General features: G+C 40.9%; 1 protein-coding gene across 2 annotated transcripts in view; it reads left to right on the top strand.

Moving 5' to 3' along the window:
- The window catches only part of NSMCE2 (NSE2 SUMO ligase component of SMC5/6 complex), a 211,420-nt gene that overhangs the window by 106,434 nt on the left and 83,935 nt on the right, over positions 1–21,051 (top strand). Inside the window, exon 5 of one of the 2 annotated variants that reach the window (XM_036102647.2) lies at positions 469–552. The exons of the other annotated variant lie outside the window; for it this stretch is intronic. Within the exon in view, the coding sequence (XP_035958540.1) occupies positions 469–552 (84 nt within the window). The remainder of the gene's footprint in view (positions 1–468; positions 553–21,051) is intronic. 2 annotated transcript variants of the gene reach the window in all.

The following is a 21,051-nucleotide window of genomic DNA, read 5'->3' as shown; positions in this document are numbered from 1 at the left end:
AAAGAGATCGGGTATCAGAGTCTGTGAGGCTCATCAAGGTAAATGCTACCTTGAGGGCATCTGTTGGAGCGGATTGCTGGATTTCCCAGGTGATGCCCATCCATGTCGTCATGCTTCATGTTGCCTTTCCATTCCACACGTCACCAGAATAATTCTGCCCAGAAGTAATCTCTTAAGAACATCTTCATAACATGCACATTTCAGTTAGAGAGTACCAAATAATATTGTCAGTGAGAGTAGACCCTGTTCTTCTGGGTGAGTATTACTTGTTTGGTTTGGCAAATTTCACACCTGTATGGAGGGATGGAATATATATATTGTCAATGCCACATCATGAGGATCTCTGACAACTCATTTCCAATTCTGGCTTCTCAGCCTCTTCTGGCTTCACTCTGGCTCTCATCTCATTGTCCACATCGATCCTGGTATCATTCTCAAGTCACCTCCTAATCTGGGTCTCTCTTGCAGCAGCGAAACCTAAAGAAGATGGAGGACACAATGAGGTCGACAAGATTAAGGATAAGGATGCAAGTAGAGCAGGCAATGAACGAGGTTATAGAATTTTTTTCTTCCGTTCTCATCTTTCTCTCTCTCCTCAAAACAGCCCCCGTAGCATTTGAAAGGGTTTCACATACCACACATGTGACATGTTCAGCTCATCTATGAATGTAACGGAACTTAGGCCAGATTTCAATAAATCATTCACAGCAATTTCTTGCTAAGAAGGATATCAGAGTAGATAACAGGGCAAAACCCGTTACAACTCTTGAGTGAATCCTGGGATTTTTTTCTAAGTGACTATTACCTCAAATAAGACACTGTCAGGTGGGAGGGACTTTACTAAACTGTGGTTTTCCCCCTTTCTCCTGTTCTTCCTTTTCACCCCAGCTTCCAGCCAGCATGACTGACCACTAAATTTCACCATAAATTTATCAGGAATTTACCCAGAGCAATCCTCAGTTGTCACTACTATTTAAAATAATATATTTTTATGAATAGATTAAAACCTCACCAAAATTCCAGATAGCATAGATTAATATAGAATCTTAAAAAGATGTTTTTACAGACTTGGTTTTTAAAACCTATTTTTTTAACAGTCACAATTTTTCCATTTATACAATTGGAGTTCTGTAGCAGAATTAGACACTGTTGGATTATAAATATATATAATAAATTCATGAGGCTTCTATCCATGTACATCATGACAGAGCTCTTCTTGTGTGTTGTTAAATGATACGGGGCTGAATTGCTAGACAGGTAGTTGTGGACCATTCCTGATTACCTAGATGCTAATTAAGTAACCAATGAGTTCACCAAGCCTTTTGACCCAGTTTGCCAAACGGGCTTTCATTTTCTTTGGATGAAAGATGATGCTGATGCGGACAGGGTCCAGTTTCCAGCCCCTTGTAAGCAAGGTTTGTTTCACAGCCAGAGACATTGTGGACATGAGATCAGTAGCCACCCTGCGGACTCCGCAGTAATGGAAGTTAGGCCAGGTGGCATTGAAACACGAAATAATCAAGCCTATCACCACTCTGAAGTACCTGTCCTACATTTGTGGATTAGTGCAGCATCTTAGACAAAAGTGAACATTTTCTAAAGCAAACCTTTTTGCTTTGTTTTATGCTGATAGGAGAGCTTACAAAAGAAGAAAGATCATATTCCCTTCCTTTATTAAATGTTTAATTACCTAGGGAGAGGATGCACATGGTCAGCATTTATTAAAAAAAAACACCCAGAACTTTCAAAATTACCTGTGTTTTTCAGAACTTACATACATCTTATCATTTTACCAGAGTGCCTGATATAATTTCACGATTCCTCCAAATAGGACACTACATACACTGTACTATGAGTAAAGGAGTAGAGTGAGCCAGGGAAGGAGGATCACCTGAGAAGTGGTGAGGGTTTGACCTCCTCTTCCTGCCCCTCCCTTGTCATAAGCCCAGCCAACTGCCTTCCTTTTCCTTTTTCTCTTTCCTTCTGTTGAAGGTGAGAGTCTAGATAGGGATTCACTAGCCAGAACGGAAAAGACAGCTGGATTGTAGAATAGAACTTGCCTTAAGTTGGGTAGCATTATGGCAAGCTGAAGTTTTCAGTTTTCAAAATTATACAGATCTCCTCAGATCCTGATAGACCCTTTGTATGGAAGCCACCCTTTCACACACTGAGTGCGTGAGGACCCTGCGTAAAATGGCCAAGGAAACAGAAGTTCCTCTTCTCCCTCAGTTCTTTCCTGGCGTGTGTTTTTCTTCAGCTCTTCTGCAGCCTGAGTCTCTGCCTCTTGTCCCTTTTCAGGAAAAGTTTACCCTAGGGCTCGATGTCATTGGGTCAATCCCTGTGTGTGTCTGTGTGTTGTGTGTGTGTGTGTGTGTGTGTGTGTGTGTATCTACGTTTGGTTTTGTTCGTTTGTAATACACTTTAGAATAGTCCTTTCTAACCAAGCATTTCTTAAATTTTTAGGATTGACTGTTTAGGCAGTCTAAAAATTACCCTTAACAAATGTATATGCACATAAAATGTTGGGTACAATTCTGTGGTATTCATGCACTCCTAATGTCTGTTTATGGATCTCAGCTGGATTCAGAATCCCTCTCCCATGATGGAATTCCAAAATTCTCTACTTGCATGGACTCTTGTGGGGTTTGAAAATACATTCATTCACCTGATACCCATTAAATGCCTACTCCGTGTCAGGAACCATGCAGGGCACTGAGACAAGGTGAAAAGGACAGTGGCCCACCCATCAAAATTTCCATTGTAGTTGGAGTAAACAGACGATTACAGTACAGAATAGATGTAATAGTAGGGGAAATACGGGATACTTTGGGGAACACATCAGATGAGTGTTTAATTCAGCTTTGGGACATCAAGAAATTCTCCTTACAATGACACCTGAGTTATTCTCCCAAGTAGAAGGAATGCTGTGTACAACGTCAAGGGCATTATCGGCTTGTATGTTATGTTGAGAAATTTGGATTTGATTTTGAAAGGCCTTAAGTTGAGGGGATAAGAACTGATCTGTGAGGAAGATAAGTGACTATAGCCTACAGAGAACAGGTTGGGAGAAGCAGGGCTGGAGCCTGGCAGACTTTGGCAGTAAGCCAAGCAGACAATAATAGTGATTTTAACTAAACTACTGACTGTGGATGAAAGGAAAGAGGATGAGTGGAAAGAAAATGAATTGGAAACCACAGAATTTAGTGATTGACTGCATTCATTCCTTCAACAAATATTTGTTGTGTTGCTGTGTGTTAGGCCCTCTTCATTCTTTTGCTGGCCACCCCTGAGTCCTTTGAGGTGAAGATTCCTGATTCCCTTTAGCTAAGGTGGTGGGGAATGTGTGAAGTTTAATATGTAAGCTCAGGTTACCATCTTGAACCAGAAGCCTATCCAGTACATCCTGATGAATGATAGTGAAGTAGACAAGACACCATCTCTGTCGTCAAGTCCAGTGGCAGCGACTTCCAGGCTTTTGGAGTGGACCGCTCAGTGGATGATGGTGCCATTGGCCAGAGATGGAACAGATGTGTCTCAGACGAAAGGCCCTGGGCAGAAGTGCTTCTTCAAGCTGTAAATGCCCCTCCTGAAGTTTCAGGATATCCCTGTAGGTGAGAATCACCATGCTTAATGACAGATGCGTTGCTGATGGGAGAAAGTTTCTATAGAAACAGTATTTGGGGAAGGGCCAAAGAATCACTGATAGAGATGGTAGTTGGAGCCAGGAAGAGTATGTTGAATGAGAGGAGGGGGCTGAGGTTTGGACCTGGCAAAACCACAGAGAAAGAAGAGGAATCTGATGAGAAAGCCAAAGAGTATAGGGAAAGTAAAAGATGTTCCAAGATGGAGCCTGAGGGACAGGAGGGAGGGGTAGCCGTGCGGCAGCCACACTCCACTTCAGGGTGTGCTGGATAGGCTTCTGGCTCAAGACGGGAGCCTGAGCTTGCATGCCAAACCTCACACGCTCACCACCACTTTGGCTAAAGGGAATCAGGAATCTCCACGTCGAAGGGCTCAGAGGGGGCCAGCAAAGAACAATGAAGAAATTTTATGCCATGTGAATTCTATCTCAATAAAGCGGTTATTAACAAAAAGAATCATGAAAAATTCTCTTTTAAATGTATTCTAACATAGTTGTTATACTTAAAAAATGAATAAACTATAAGCATCCAGCTGTGTGGGGGTGGGATAGGGGGGAGTGAGGGAGATGTTGTCCACAAAAGGAGAGTAAATTTGTACCCAGTTACCTACTAACGTCGTACGCCGAAAGCAGTGGAACAGCACCTTAGATGCTAGAGGGAGTGTGCTGTTCACATTTTACAGCCAGCGGAGACGTCATTGCCTGAAAGGGCAACAGAAGGACCATCTTTGACATTGAATGACCCGCGAAACATCCCATTCATGTACTTGTCCTGAACAACAAAAATGCAAAGAGATCCAGAGCCAAACAAGTAATTAGAATTACGAACCCAATAGGGGAGGAAATCAAAATAGAGTATTTTTTTAAGTGGTATGGAATTACTTATGAATAACAGTTGTTAATACAGTAGTAAGCCATAATGTTAACAATAAATGATTCCTCAAAAAACTAATATAACAGACCAATAGTAATGGGAACCCACAATTATAAAATGCTTCAACAGTTTGACAGGCAGAAGGAAGACGAAGGAGTGCAAGGAGACTCGATGCTGTTTTAGGGTTGGCTTCTGTAAAGAAATCGAGGATGAAGAAAATTCTAAGTTAAGCAGTACTAGTGTGGAAATGAGATGAAAAATTTCTTGGCCACGAGTCGGGATAGAACATCTTAATATGGCTAAGGAGAGGGTGGTAAGGAGAAAACAATTTGGAAGCATAAAAAGCAGAATATAGTTTAAATTAAAACCGAACATATTCATTACCACACAGTAACAACCCTATTCTATTAGGAGACAAGTATTCAAATTGTTTTTTTAAAAAATCCAACCATAATAATTTGATCCAGAGTCATGCCTTAAAAAAAAAAAAGTCATATAACCATAGATGCAGAGGGAATTTTTAAAAATATATTTGAAAAGAGTAATATTTTTAACCCTATGACAATAAGTTCAACCTACAAAATGAATGACCAAAAATAAATTTATAAAAAATTTAGATGGCTAAAATTGACAAAAATAGGATTAAAAGAAAGACTCCCCCCCCAAAGTACAAATTCTAGACATATTTATCAGTAAATTCTGTCAAATCTTAAAGGAGCAGGTATTTCCTGTGCTTTCTAATCTACTTCAAAGCATGGAAAAATATGGAAAATGGTCCTGTTTATTTTATGAAACTAGAATGGCTATGACCAAATTCTATGTTTTTTCTTTTTCTTCAAAGGTAAGAACACTATCACTTAAAACTAAATGTATGAAATCTTCAATCAAATATTAGCAAATAAAATCTAGGAGCCTATTGAAAGAAATGGAAAATATGATCAGTTCAGACTTGTTTCAGTAATGTAGCATTTGCTTGTCATTAGAAAATCAGTAATATGGTAATCACATTGAGGGATCTACAGAGGAAAGCCTTTTCCTTCCTGTGAGCCAAGCAGTACTCTGGTGATCCAGCAGTGAACCCAAGTAGCCCACTCCCTTTCTTTGTAAAACTTAGTTCCGGTGGGAGAACAACAATAAATAGATAACTGTTATAATAAGCACATATAAGATTTTGATGTATAACAGATTTCAAATCAGTGGGGGAAAAGTTGGCTTATTCAAGAAAAATTTTTGGAACCATTGGCTAATGTTTTATAACATAAATCCCAAGTTTAGACTTTACATTAAAATACATTCCAGATGAACTGAGGAGTTTAAATGTTAAAAATTGAAACCAAACTATGGGGAGAAATCAACAATGACTACTTGTACTACATTATGTTCTGTCAGATCTTTTTCAATCCTGTCAGAAGTAAAAGTGCTTGGAAAGATTTATGACCTGAAGGATAATGTTGCATCGCTCCTAAGACAGTGAGGACAAAAACAGCTACTTCAGACTTGCAAACATTCAACAAAGCATAACGTGTTGGCAAGATATATTTGAGGGTTTCATCTAGGAAGAACTGAAATATCCAGGGGCAAACGCAACATCACTGATACATAAGTCCAGCTGTACCAGCAAGACTAAGGTTTCTGGAATGCTTCCTGCACGCTAGATAGCATTCTGAGGCTTCACACATAGTACTCGGAACAGTCATCCGAGGGAGTGATGGGTAGTACTTTACATACTTTACAGGAAAGTCTCACGGGCACAGAAAGGTCTCTAGCTTTAGGTCTCTAGGGCACCCAGGCTAATAATTGGCAGAGCTGGGATTCAAACCCCATCTGGTGCCAAAGTCTGTTTTCTCAGTCCTTAATGCTGTACCAAACATGTCTCTTAATTTTCTGACTTACTATAGTTCTCAAAAAACAGGTTTCTGAAGATGAATTCAGGGAAGGGAGAAATTTAACTTAATCTGTCTGAAGAATGAATTTGGGTGATATCTTCCCACCTCGCAGCTACAGATCCCCTGGGAGCCTGTGAGGGGTGCTTTTCTCACCTGCATCCAGTCTTTGCCAGAAGATATTTGTGGGGAGGGTTTGGAATTCGGGTTTCATTCAGTTGCCAAAATAACTTCCAGAAAAATCACCCTGAAGAATTTTTGAGTAAAAGATTTCCCTGTTTACTCCACAACGAATGAGTGGACTTCGAATGTCACTCCGTTTTCATCAAAAAGTGCAAGGCTGGTTTTTCTCCATTTGTGCTCATCAGCAAGGCCCGCATTCCGTTCTCTTTCCCACACCACAGAGGTTTGGAGGCAGAAGATTCTGGCAAGCGGGAAGACTCGGTGCTTATGCTGAGCAACACTTTTAAGCAAATTTCCCCCCCAAAATCTGCCATTGTTTTCATATTTGAAGTATGGGATTTTTTTTTAAGTTTATTTAAAGATGGCATGGACTTTAAAAACACTGAGAAACACTGTTTTACACGTGTGCTTATATTAGTAGGGGAATGTTAAGATGTTCACAAGGTGTATTTCAGAATCAGCACGCCTTTCTGTATCCTCCCAGATTTTCCTAGCCTTCTTATTTTAATTAATCTGAAAAGGACTGAAATGTTATTAGAGTCTCATGATACCATTGAATTTCTAGTTATCCTTCTATTTTTAAGAATAAGTTTAGTGTAACTCTGTTAATTTGAAATGTGGAAATGTTTAGCATAAAACGTCTATTATTTCCTCATCATAAGTGAATACTTACTGAGAAATAACCCACTTTTACTACTGTTTTTTACTTTTATTCTCATGAATTCAGGTTTGTCTGCAATTACTATAGCTATAATTTCTTCTGACTTCCATTTATTTTGTCATGTCTCTTCCAGACACTTAGTAGGTTCTATATTTTAAATCAGTCTGAATCCTGATCTTTAAATGAGATGTATGTTGATACCTGATAACAGTGTTGATTATAACATTAATATTAGCCTGCATATACTAGTTATATGTATATTACAATAAAACAGCATGTACAATATCTCTTTTTTATAAAATATAATAAATCTAAGATACTTCCATATGGAAAAAAATCTAAAAGGATATATACACAGCTATTAAAGTGGTCACCTTTGATGGTGAGACTACCAGTGATTTAAATTTTTATTTATATGTATATTCAAAGTTTTAATAGGAGAGATGTTTTATTTCATAATTTAAAAGTTTAAATTAACAGTGGAGTAAGAAAGTCAGCTCTAGGACAAAATAGACAAATGTCAGTAGCTATCTTATATACCAGTCATACCGTTTAGAAAGTATAATGGTGGGGGGAGGACAAAATAAACAAACAAATAATCTTATTCTCAATAGTAACATAATACATAAAATGCCCAGAAATGAATTTAAGAAATACGTACATCTTTTCAAAAAGCAAAAGCAAACCAAATTTTCTGAGGTGCCTGACACAGTGGGAAATTATATTATGGGCTCAGTAGGAAGACATGATTTTTTTTTTTTTTTGCCAGTGCAAAGAGAAGAAAATTCAGTCTTTCACACAACGGAAGGAATGATAGTTCATTGAGTAGAATCAGTAACATGTAGTGCCTGAGTAGTTACGGAGCTCAAAGAAGCGCTGGGGACAGTGATATTTCCAAATTTCCAACTTAAGCTGGACAGAAGAGGAGCTCATTAACAAATTCAAGCATTATTAGAACCTTTTATTGAGTGCCTGTTATATAGTAGTCAGTGGGATAGTTATTTTTGTTAATTAGCTAATTTCATCTTTACCACTATCTGAAAGTTATTAACCCTATTTTTTAGATAAAGAAACTGCCTTTTTAAGCAACAATAAATCAGTTGCCCAAGATCTGACAGGGGCAAAGTGTCAGAGCTGAGATTTGAACTTGGACCTATAGTCTAAATTTTTTTTTCCCTGCAGAATACTACACTATACCTTTACTACAAGACAAAGACCCCAGAAGGAGAAGCAGGCTTGGGTTATGACACTGAGTCTGGCTTTTTAACATACTGAGTTTAAGAGATTTTTGTTCATTTGTTTTACTTTCTACCTTACCTCTGATCTGTTTCAGGAGATTTTTCAGTTTCTCAGATGTTCTACTGGGTGAGAAGTAGTAGCTGCATGAACGTTGGGTGGGCAGTACAGATCATGTTATAAATATACCTCATAGTTTGTCTCGTAGAAGCAGCATCCCATCTAACTTCTTTTTATTATGGAATGGCTAAGTTAATATTGTGCCCTTCCTCCACATTGCTTAAAATGAAATCATATAGGCAGTCTGATTTACAAGGTAATTATTGCATATAGGAAATTAGATTTCCTAAATGTTCCGCCACACAAGAAGAATCCTGAGAAAAAAGTTCATTCTTTTGGGGAAAACTGATTTTACTTTCTTGGTAAAATGCTACGATGTATTCAGTTAATTGACAAATCTCACCAATTATTTATTTATTTATTTATTTATTTTTAGATTATCTAGTGTTTTGGAAGCTCCTCAGAAAGCCTAGAAGAGATTAAATATTTTCAGGTCTGTTTAAGTGTGTGCTTCTAAAGCTATAATTAGGTATCTCTCTGAATTCAGCCAGCTAAATTATTATTAGTTTTTTATTTAGTCAAGATTTACCTTTTGGAACTAGGCTTACAATCTGATCCTTACTGATGTCCAGTTATTTCATTTCCTTTGACTTTCATAATTACATTTAATAATTCAAACTCCAATACCTCTGTTCACGTTCGTGATTCAGTCATGTTTAAAGATGTCTAATAACTAAGGTCTTATGCATTCTTTCATATTCTGTTTAATGGCTAGATGCATAGTATTTGAGTCATCAGTGTGCCACAAAACATTTTATCAAGACCTGTGCATCATCAAATAAATTACAAATATAGCTGTAAATGGGACCCAATTTGCAAAAGCAAATAGTGTCCCCTTTAAAAGAAAGAAAATTAACAGTACTCATCATTGATTCTTAGGTTTAAGTAGCTCTGACTTGCTTAAAAAAAAAAAAAAAAGGCCGAGCATGTATTTCCCATATATAACAAATTCTCAATCATTGCTATTTTTTCTATAACTGACGACCCACATAGATTGTTTGCTATATTTTTTATCTCTGTGCCTCGGTTTGTGTGTGTGTGGTTTTTTTGTGTTTTGTTTTGCAAAATGAAGGACTGTAATATGATTAGCTCATAAAATCCTCCTTTTTTTTTAAAAAAAAAGATTTATTTATTTATTTATTTGAGAAAGAAAGAGAGTACATGAGAAGGGGGAGGGTCAGAGGAAGAAGCAGACTCCCTGCTGAGCAGGGAGCCCGATGCGGGACTCGATCCAGGGACTCCAGGGTCATGACCCGAGCCGAAGGCAGTCGCCCAACCAACTGAGCCACCCAGGTGCCCCTAAAATCCTCCTTTTTAAAAAGATTTTATTTATTTATTTGAGGGCAGGGGTGGGGTGGAGGGAGAGGGACAAACAGACTGCATGCTGAGTGCGGAGCCCACCAAGGGGCTCAATCTCAGGACTCTGAGATCATGACCTGAACTGAAATCTATCAAGAGTCAGATGCTTAACTGACTGAGCCACCCAAGCACCCCCAAACCACCCTCCCATTTCTAACGCTGTGTGACTTTAACCCTAATTTCCTCTGGGCCTTAATCCTTCCGCTAATCGATGTGCCTCACTTGTCCAGAATAGAACCTCTGTGGTGCAAGTGACTGATGGAGATTGTGAAGTTCTGTGTAGACAGTTTGGTCTAGGAATGAACCCGTTCACTCAGCACATACATGCCATGTCTGTCCTAGAAGAGCTCACATAGTCCAGTAGAGGAAGGTGATGGTTTTAAAACATGGCTCCCGAAATTCCTTGACACTCCTCCCATCAATTGATGGGGCTACACCTCTCCCCTTGAATCTGGGCTCTGTGCCTGCCTAACCGGAGACTATGGCAGAAGTCTATTTAGTTTCTACTTAGAAACTACCAGTTTCTGGGCCCAGGCCTTAAGAAACTAGCAGCTTCCACTTCCTGTGTCTTGGGACACTTGCACCTGGAACTCAGCTACCATGCCATGAAGAACCTAAACTGCTCTGTGGAAAGACACAGGCAGAGAGGAACTAACAGCCAGCACCTGCTTGTCAGCACAGGGAGTGAGTCATCTTGGAAGTAGATTTTCCAGCTCTGGGAGAGCTGCACCAGCTAACACTGAGTGGAGCAGAGACAAGCCATGCTCGTGGAGCCCTGCCCAAACTACAGATTCCTGAGCCTGTTGGGTTAGGCCACTAAGTTTTGTTGCTGGAGCAAGGACATAGTCACATAGCAATTTTGAAGCAATGTAGAATTAGGATGGCAACAGTATGTACCAGGTCTCACAAGAACCCTGAGGAGAGACAGCTAATCCTCTATCAAGGAAGACTTCCTCAGTGAGACAAGTGAACTGAGTCTTGAGTAAGACTTAGCCAGGTGGAGGGAACAAGGGTGAGGTGTTCTGGGCAGAAGGGACAAGAGTGTGGTCAGAAGCAGAGGCAGGAAGCAGCATGATGTGCTTGAGGAATTAGGAACACTTAGGGGTGGCTGGAGCATAAAGCTGGAGATAGGAGGAAGTACTGATTGATCTAACCAGAGATTAGCAGAGTTTGAGTCCTGGAGGTCCTTATATGCCAAGTGAAGGCATATTGTATTCAGACAGTTGGGTTTTTGTTATGGTCACAGGTATTGGATGGAGCAATCTGATCACACTGGTGTTTTAGATCCCTCAATTTGACTGTAGGGAGAGTGGACTTTGAGGGTATTAAAACAGGGAGCAGGAAGACCAGTTAGTTAGGTGACCATTGCAGTAGTTCAGGCAAGGACTTCGAGGGCCTGAATTAACTGCAATGATGGGGAGCAGCAAAAGAAAATACATTCAAGAAACATTAGGGGGTTAAAAAAGAAAGTATTTAGGAGGTAAAAAAATATTTAGTAACTAACTGTGGGGAGAAAGGGCGAAGTAAAGGAAGACTCTTAGATTTCTAAGTTGGGTGACTGGCTGGATGCTAATACCCCCAGAAGAGAGCAAAAGAAGAGTACAAGTCAAAATGAGAGGAGATTTAAGCGACATAAAGATTTGGGACAATACTTGTCCCAAATCTGACAATTGGAATTATTACTGGATGAGCTCCCCCAGGAGAAGAATGAGAAGAGGATATAACTCTGGGAGTAGTACCCTGACATTTAAAATGTGGTCAAAGGAGAAGGAGCCCATAAAAGAGATGGAAAAGAAAGATACAAGAAGTTCCAGGAGAACCAAGAAGGAGTTGTCTCAGTAACCAAATAAGCAGTTTCAAGTGGGCGGTAAATCCTTTGTGTCAAATGTAAACAACCAGGCCAGAAAGATGGGCATAGATGAGAAGTCACTTCTGACTTTAGCCAAGTTGGACAAAGCCAGGTTCCAATGGACGAGTGAGTGGAAGGTTAGAAAGTAGGTAGTGATGACGTAGCTACGGGAATGGAGACTAGCCGGAGAAGAACACAGAGCATGAGAAGGTGTGGTGCTGGTGCTGGTGGTTTTGGGGGGATGGAAAATACGTAAATGCTTTTATGACCCAAGGAACTCATGGCAATAGAAGGAAGAGGTGGAAGAGAGAAGAGAAGGTGGGATTCATGCAGTAACATCCACTTGGAGACAGAAGGACAGAGAGTCAAGGGCAGTCCTTTGAGATTGGAGGAATGCAGTAAGGGTGGTATTGACGTACATAATTTTATAGGAGTAGGGCAGGAAATTGAAGATCAGAGTTGAGGGACTTAATTTTTTTCTGTGAAATAGGAGTCAGGTTTGTCCATTGAGAGAAGGGAGCAAAGCAGGAATAATAGTTGTATTGAAGAGAGTGATTCGTTTTAGAATAATGTTTTAGAGAAATGGAAACAAGGACTGGCTTACAATAAGCAAGAGGGATTGATAGGAGACCCTGAAGGCCCAGTTGATGTTGAAAACCATAGTTTTGTACTAGTAACCGTCTGCATGGTTATTTGATTTTATCCAGGGGAATGCCCTCACCCCTAAGCCACTCAACACAGGACACTCCCCCCCCCCCACCCCCGTTAACTGGCCCCATTGGCAGAAGAAATGGGGGAAAATGGTGTGGTCTCAACTATGATCTTCAGTTTCCACAAAGAAGGAAGCAGGGCCTCCAGGAAGAACGAAGTTTTGATTACAACAATGAGATCGAGCACTCTGGGTAAAGCTGGGGAATGATTTGCTTTCTTTTTTTTTTTTTAATAATGACATCAGGGTTCCCAACAGCAAAATAGAAAAGATCTGGAAAGGAATCAAGAATGAGAAAAGCCACAGATGAGAAAATGCCAAGGAGTAAGAGGTTGGGGTGAAGGAGAGAGGTGGGGGGATGTGGGCTGGTGATGTGACTTCCTTTTATTCGGTGGCCAGAGGGTGACACAAAGAGACTTAGTTGGAAGAGAATACCTGACGTATCTTTTGTATGAGGCATTGTGGTGATACAACTGACTGATGGTCCCGACCAACTTCTGGCTTTCTCACAGAGCTTTGGAAAGAGGAAGTGAGAGTCCTGTACCCGTCAGCGACGGACTCCTGAAGTTCAGAGCAACGGCGTGGACCCTGGTTGAGATGGGGGCTCCCTCTGGGCAAGGGCTGCCACAGGCATTGCAGTGGGGTGCCGGGGGCCTTGGTTGGGTCTCCCCAGGATTGTAGAACAGCATTTCATTCCTTGCTGCTCTGCTCCTCCCACAAACTGAACAGTAATAATCCTCCTGAAAATATAGCTTATATTAATACAGGCTTTGTAGTTTGTAAACGGATGCTTTCAACAACTCTGAAAGGCAGGGTAGATAATGTTATTCCAGTTTACAGACTAGAAAGGGAATCTCTGGGGTTAAGTTCATACTGCTAATAAGTGGCTGAAATAAAAATAGAAAGTAGATCTTGTAACTTTTCACTTTTTTCAGCTATGCCACATTGCAGTTTTGGAGCTAAAGCTAGACTGGGCTCATCTAAACCAACCTCCCCTCTTCTAGATGAAGCAACTGAGTCAGCAGCCTGGTGGTAAAGTGGGGAAAAAAAAAAAACCCGCACAGATACCACACAGGTTGGGTGTTCTGGGAAGCCGATTCTGAGGTGGAGATGGAGGTGCAGAAGTCTGCTAGGGAGTGCTCTTGGGACCAACACTTGTGGAAGGGAAGGGAAGGGAAGGAAGCAGGATTGGGCAGGGGGAAGTCAAGCTGATGATCCAGTCTCCCCCAGAAGCGTCAGCAGAACCTGCAGGGAGTTCTGAACATGGATGACCCTTCAGAGCTGTTCCTGAGTTGGGAACATAAGGCCAGGCCTTTATACCTCTTTGACCAGCCATTAGATGCCAGTCACTCCCAAAAGGGGCATGGTCTAGAGCAAGGTGACTCCTTAACTAAAGTGGTCTCCAAAGAGGGCTGAGAGCAGGGCACTTGCTACCAGCAGGACTCGTGGCTGTTTCATTCCTGAGGAGCCTCTGGAAGGCGCTTCACAGTGTCCGCCATGGTGGACTCAGGTTATCTGGACATGGGTTTAAATCGCAGCTCTGCGACCTCCTAGCCACTCACTAAGCTAGTTATGTCAGGCAGGTTCTGGGTAAGGATTCTGTAAGCTTCAGGATCCTCTACTGTAAAATAGGAAGAATCACATGAGAACTAAGCCTTGGGTTTCCTTATTTGTGAAATAGGAAGAATAGTTGTACCAACCTTTGGGGAAGGTTAAGAGGATCCAGTGAGATCATAGAGTTCCCAGAGTACCCATCATTTTTAGAAAATTAGTTATTATTTTACCATATGTAAAATATCTAGTTCAGTGCCAGATACATAATATTTGCCATGAAAGTTGCTCAATAAATAATAAAAATGTTCCGGAAAGCGTCAGTGATTTTCTGGAGCCCAAAGTCTGTGTCGAAGCCAGAGCTGGAATGCATCCTACTACACTACTCTCTGGTTTGGGTTTCAATTCAAGGAATATGGGAGGAGATATCTCTGTGGAAGTCAGAGTAGTGTGGTGGAAGGGAGTGGGCCCCTGAACACGACTTCACCTGGGGGAGTCTGATGTCTTGGGCTACACCACTGGTGTTAGCCAGTAGGAAAATGCGTTTTTCAGAATGGAACCAAGAGGATAAAATTAAAGATGAAGTCATCTGAGTAGCAGGATTCCATCAAAACAGCACTGTAGCAAAATGATGATTACAGTTTGGGACAGGTTGCTTTGATTCCTTGGCGCTAAGTATCTATTATGTATCTGACTGCGCATGTATATAATACATGACTGCACTTTTGTGCATTCCTACCAGTTCTGGTTGTTTTCCTCAGCAGATCTGGATTCTAGTCCTGCTGTCTCCTTCATTTATTAGATGTCAAACCAGGCATGATTCTCTTTCTGGGCTTGAGTTTCCTTTCTAAAATGAGGATTTGGATCTCGGAGAGCCCCTTCCTGTTCTAGCATGGTTTAACTCTTTAATTTCTGGTATACCCTACAGCACAGCTATTTGAAGACAAAACATGACCACATCATCCCCCAGATAAAGGATCTTATTCTGTGTGTTCAGAGGAGCACAGGTGTGGAACAGAGCCCAAGGAGAAAAGTATTCAGTAGCTCTGGCCAAGAAACCCCTGATATTGACATTACAGTGAGGAAGGGGAGAAAAGCACTATCTTGTGAATGAACCAAAGTGCTCTGTAGTTATCACAGCATCGTGTTCTTACCTGTAGTTTTCTGTGGAATTATCCAAATGCATTGTGGAACATTTCTGGATAGCCACTTTGGTGCTGATCGTGTACCCGAGCCAGTTTATGCGGGCTGAACCCCAGCTCTATTCATCCAGGGAGAGAGTGGGAAGGTGGTCCAGTTCAGAAGGTTGGAAATGCTGAGCTTTTTCTTTTCTACCAGAAAACTATACTTAGATATTCAAATGCAGTCTAGATCCAGTATCATAAGGCTTTTATTGTTTGTGGAAGCATCTGGTTTTTACTTTTTTTCATTTGGCTTCTTTGCTCTATTACTATTCTTATGCAATTGGGTTTATGACTTGAGTGGCTTTTGAAATACCAGCAATTAAACTCTCATTGGAGATTCATCACACAGAAGGCATTTTAATATAACTCTTATTAGTATCTTCAATTCTGGGAATTTAATCAATACTGACTCTTTGAAATTTTTTCTTGCCTGAACCATTATATATTCTTTCAGAACAAATATTTAGTCCTTATGATTTTGTAAACAAGGGATTTAAAGAAGAGCTTTAGGGGCGCCTGGGTGGCTCAGTCGTTAAGCGTCTGCCTTCAGCACAGGTCATGGTCCCAGGGTCCTGGGATTGAGCCCCGCATCGGGCTCCCTGCTCAGCGGGAAGCCTGCTTCTCCCTCTCCCACTCCCCCTGCTTGTGTTCCCTCTCTCTCTGTGTCTCTCTCTGTCAAATAAATTAAAAAATCTTTAAAAAAAAAAACAAAACAGCTGAGCTTTGAAAATAGGTCAGGGAGACCCATCTACTTTGCTTTAAATCTAGTCAGGTGAGGCAGTTAGAAAAGCAACTTAGGAGCTTTTGAAAAGCATTTGTGAAATCGGTTTTTTGTAATTTTATGAAAGCTGCCATCTGTATACCTAAAGTGTGAATCAAACCTTCCTTTAGCTTTGCCAGTCTCTTATTCATCCATTCATTATTATTCATCTATTCATTGTTCACTTATTAATTCCCCAGATACTGCTCTAGACACTGGGGTAATGGAGATAAATAAGAAGGACAGCGTTGACTGTGTCCCAGGCACTTTGAAACTTGGGAACTATGCTTATAGCTACAGAGGCTGGTGTAACAGAGTGAGGGTGACACTGGGAGTCCGGTGGTTTTCTTAAACTCACTGGTAAGCTCTGTGACTCTGAAATACTTTTGCTCACCCTATTTACATCATAGCTTTGATACAAGAATCAAATGAATTAGTAATTTTGAAAGAGACTTGAAAATGATCAGGCATTACATAAAAACAAGTGGTAATCTTGTGATTGTGGTAGTGGTTTTGACCAGTTTGTTGCCTCTTTGGACAGGATTAAAGATGAGTACATTTTTATTGTTCTCTTGAACTAGATCGGTGTGTTATGACGGACAGCCTTCACCATTTCCACACGTACAACCATGCTACCTCTCCTCCATGGGGCAGGGACTTGCCAGTGATGTAGCTGGGGGAATGATATCTATAAGTGGTGAAAGTTACTTCAAAAATATTATTCAATCCACATATTGTATTAAATCAACAAGTATTGGTTAGATGCCCAGACTAAGTGGGCAGAGAGGCATAAGGGATGAGATGGCATCTGTCTTCCAAGTGGCCAAATAGAAATCATTACCTTAATTGCAGCTTCCTAAGGATCTGTACAGAGATGTCCAGTTGGCCCTATAATGTTTCCAGGGGTCCTCTCTCTTAGACATTGGAATGCCCATGTATCCCTTTTGGATCATGGAACAGATCATCTTATGGGGAAATTAAAAACTTACTTCTAGCTTCATGTTTGATGTACTGCCAGGTTTTAGGTCTCCCATGCTGGTGCCCTAGGATGAGACAAGAGGTCCGATCTTCCCTAGAGCAAACCCAGTTACGGACTCACTTAAGAATTGCTCTCAGATATCAGCTCTAGAGTACAGAGAGATTACTGTGTTCTACTCACTGCTACCTCCCAGTGCCAAATGACTGGCTCACTAAAAATGTTTTGAATAAATAAAAGCTTCAGTCTACCATATAGAGTCCTTCTGATACCCTGATAATCCCAGATGGCTTCTTGAAGGCAGGGGCTATATTTATTCATCTCAAGATGTCCAGTGTCTGGCACATCGTTGGTGTTCTGCGTTTTTGTCAAATGAACACACGGACAAGCATACCCCGGACTATGATGGATGCCCCAAGATGAGGAATTCCTGATCTCTCCCTAGAGTAAGCCCTCAAAAGAGAGAGAGTGACCTACTCCCAGGAAGTCTGAGGCACAACCCAAAGCAGCCTCTGCTACAAATGGGAAGTTTCATTGAAATTTCTTTGTTTTGTTTTTTCATAAGCTTTTTGTTTTGTTTTATTTTCTCATAGTATAGTTGACACACAGTATCCTGTTAGTCTCAGGTATACAACATAGTGATTCCACAGCTCTGCACTCTGCTGTCCTCACCTCAGGTGTGGCCACCATCTGTCCCCATGCAACACTGGTACAGTACCACAGACTATGTTCCCTACGCTGCACCTTTGATTCCTGGGACTTCATCACTCCATAAATGGAAGCCTATACCTCCCTCTCCCCTTCACCCATTTTGTCCATCCTCCCACTCCCTTCCCCTCTGGCAACCATCAGTTTATATTTAGGGGTCTGTTCCTGCTTTTTTGTTTGTTTCGTTTTGTTCTTTAGATTTCATATGTAAATCTAATAGTATTTGTCTTTCTCTGACTTGACTTAGCATAATATCCTCTAGGTCCATCCATGTTGTCACAAACATTAAGATCTCATTCCTTTTTATTGCTGAGTAATATTCCATTGTATTTGTAGACCACATCTTCTTTATCTGTCCATCTATCAATGGACATTTGGGTTGCTTCCATATCTTGGTTATTGTAAATAATGTTGCAGTAAACAAAGAGGTGCAGATATCTTTTCAAATTAGTGTTTTGTTTTCTTTGGGCAAATACCCAGTACTGGAATTACTGGATCCTGTGGTATTTCTATTTTTAATTTTTTGAGGAGCCTTCATCCTGTTTTCCGCCGTGGCTGTACCAGTTTGCATTCCCACTAGTGGTGCACGAGGGTTCCTTTTTCTCCACTTGCCGACACTTGTTTTTCCTTGCCTTTCCAAAAGTGTAAGGTGTAAGGCGGTTTTGATTTGCATTTCCCCCATGATTAGTGATGTTGAGCATCTTTTCGTGTCTTTTGGTCTGGAGTTTCTTTTCTAATCTTTGCCGTTTTGTTTGAGATTTTCTACTCCACTCATGTTCCTTTCAAAAAATAATCCTCAGCAGAATGGATAACATGGATATTCCAAGAAGATACCTTGGGTGTATCCTCTGCCAAGTCCCATCTGGGTCTGTTGCACACAGTGGTGCTTGTCCATGTGGAATGGCCCAGAAGAATGGCTATTCTTTGAAGCCACTTCAGAACTATGTAAGAGACCAAAAGGCCCAGGAGAGGAAAGAGAAATGGGACAGCCAGCCACAGTTACTTTCTGGGAGTCTTATTACACCATCTCCCCACCTCATTGATTCTTTCAACTCTTCCTAAAGCAATAATAATACCAAAGAATGTCCTTACCTCCTCTAGTACCTTGACATTTGCAAGTATCTCATTTGATCTTCTCAGCAACCCTGTGAAAGTGATGGGGTTTTTTTTGTTTTCAGTGTTACTATCACACAAACGAGCAGACCAGGAGCAGGGCTGGAACGAGGGTGAGGGGACTGCCAACGACTCAGTAATCGAGATAAATAACTTTTAATGCAGTATTTACAAAATTAAATTTGCAGGATCTGAGAGGGCCAGGACGAAGGTGAGGCAGGAGGTGTGAGACAGGTAGTAAGTGCAGGGTTGGGTTCTGTCATCATTTAAAATTCTGTTTTGTTCATCATTGACTGGGGGGGGGGCATTAATTTTGACATTTGGAATATTGCATTAAAATATGATTTCTTCTGATTGGTGAGTTTGTGTGTAGGCTCTTCAGTTTTGCCCCTGAGGCCACTGCCTCAGTCCCCCGCCCCATCCAGCCTGCCTCACAGATAGATAAGATAGATGCCCTGGGTCATACATACACCTGTAAGTAGCAGAGCCTGCTTTTGAAACAAGGCTTTTCTACCTCTTTCTGTCCCACCACGCAGCCACTTGAATGCCTAATTTTCTTTGTCTCTGAACATCTATTGGTCTTTCGTTGTTGTTGTTGCTCTTTAAATTTTCTTACACTTTTAAACCCCATTATTGGAGAGTCTCTTTAATACCCCCCCACCCCCCCCACCCCCCCCACCCCCGTGATCTTTCCATGTATTTTTTTCTGTAAATGCCTCTTAGGTAACACCTCTGTTGTTTTAAGTTCTTTGACTTCCAAACATTTCTGGATGAATCTTATCTCAAGGGCACAGTAGGAAATCTTTGCCTTGCTTAGAGCTAAATTCTGTGACACAGATTAAGAACCTATATGAGTATAGCTAATTCTTTTTTTTTCTTTTTTCTTTTTTTTAGAGAAAAAGCAGGGGATGCAGAGGGACAGAGGGAGAGGGAGAATCTTAAGTAGGCTCCATGCCCAGCATAGAGCCCAATGCAGGGCTCAATCTCACAACTCTGAGATCATGACCTGAGCTGAAACCAAGAGTCAGACACTTAACTGACTGAGCCACCCAGGCGCCCCAAGTATAGTTAATTCTGCATGAGCTGGGAGAGGTGCTTTATTTTTTTTTTAAACACCCTCAAGTTATAGAACGACATAGTGATTAGGATAGCAACTAGGAATTCAGCAGCATGTCCCATAAACTCAAAATTCCTACAGACTTTGCTCTTCGGTGAAGTTTCTCGGATAATGAAAACAGTGCATGGCAACAAGAACAAAAAGCTCTGTCCATGTTCACCCTCTATGGCAGGAGGGTGCATAGGACTATATGGAGCTATAAATTATCTTTTACTGTGAAGATTTTGTTTTTCTAAAGTATGTATCAGTTGGTCCTGCTATCTAGTTGGGAAGAACAGATCAACTTCCTTGTGCTTGGCCTTACTTCTGAATATTTTACGGGCATCCTTGAGAATTTCAGGTCTAGCATACCTGTTGGTGGCGGGGTCGGCAGGTGGGTGGCAAACAGAAAGTACTGGCAATTTGAGATTAAAAATAGAAGGGAGGGGCGCCTGGGTGCCTCAGTTGGTTAAGCGACTGCCTTCGGCTCAGGTCATGATCCTGGAGTCCCTGGATCAGTCCCTCATCGGGCTTCCTGCTCTGCAGGGAGTCTACTTCTCCCTCTGACCCTCCCCCCTCTCATGAGCTCTCTGTCTCAAATAAATAAGTAAAATCTTAAAAAATAAAATAAAAAATAAAATAAAAAATAAAAATAGAAGGGAAAAGAAAAGACAGCAGTAGTAGACTTTGGATTTGTTTTTTGTTTTTTTTGTGTGTGTGTGGTTGTTTTTTTTTTTTTTTTTTTTTTGCAAGTAAGTCTTAATGGAGGTAAAGGGAGTTGAGGGCAAGGAAACAGACCTTGGAATTATTTATGCTCCAGTGTCTGTCAAGTAGGAGGAGTGATGTTAGGAGTTACCGTGTCCCTGGGAATTTCATAGGGTAAAAACTCTGATTTATAAACAAAGGCAGTGAACATTTGGTTTGAGGACCAGACAGAGCATATGTTTTCTTTATTGCCTTACTCTAGTGAGCTCAAACATGTATAAGGGCTTCCATCCAGGTGGTATTTTTATGAGAGATTGTGGGAAGTGAGACTACAAGGTCAGGGCCAGACTGCTCAGGAAGTTGAAGGCTAAGCTAGGAAATGGATATCTTACAGGTGATACTGAAACTATATAGGAGACTTTCGGTATAAACAACAGTGTATGC

The sequence above is a fragment of the Halichoerus grypus genome, chromosome 5 (assembly GCF_964656455.1).
Source record: "Halichoerus grypus chromosome 5, mHalGry1.hap1.1, whole genome shotgun sequence".
In the NCBI taxonomy this organism is placed as follows: Eukaryota; Metazoa; Chordata; class Mammalia; order Carnivora; family Phocidae; genus Halichoerus; species Halichoerus grypus.
Note: the sequence above shows the minus strand (reverse complement) of the source record. Positions and strands in the feature narration are given on the sequence as shown.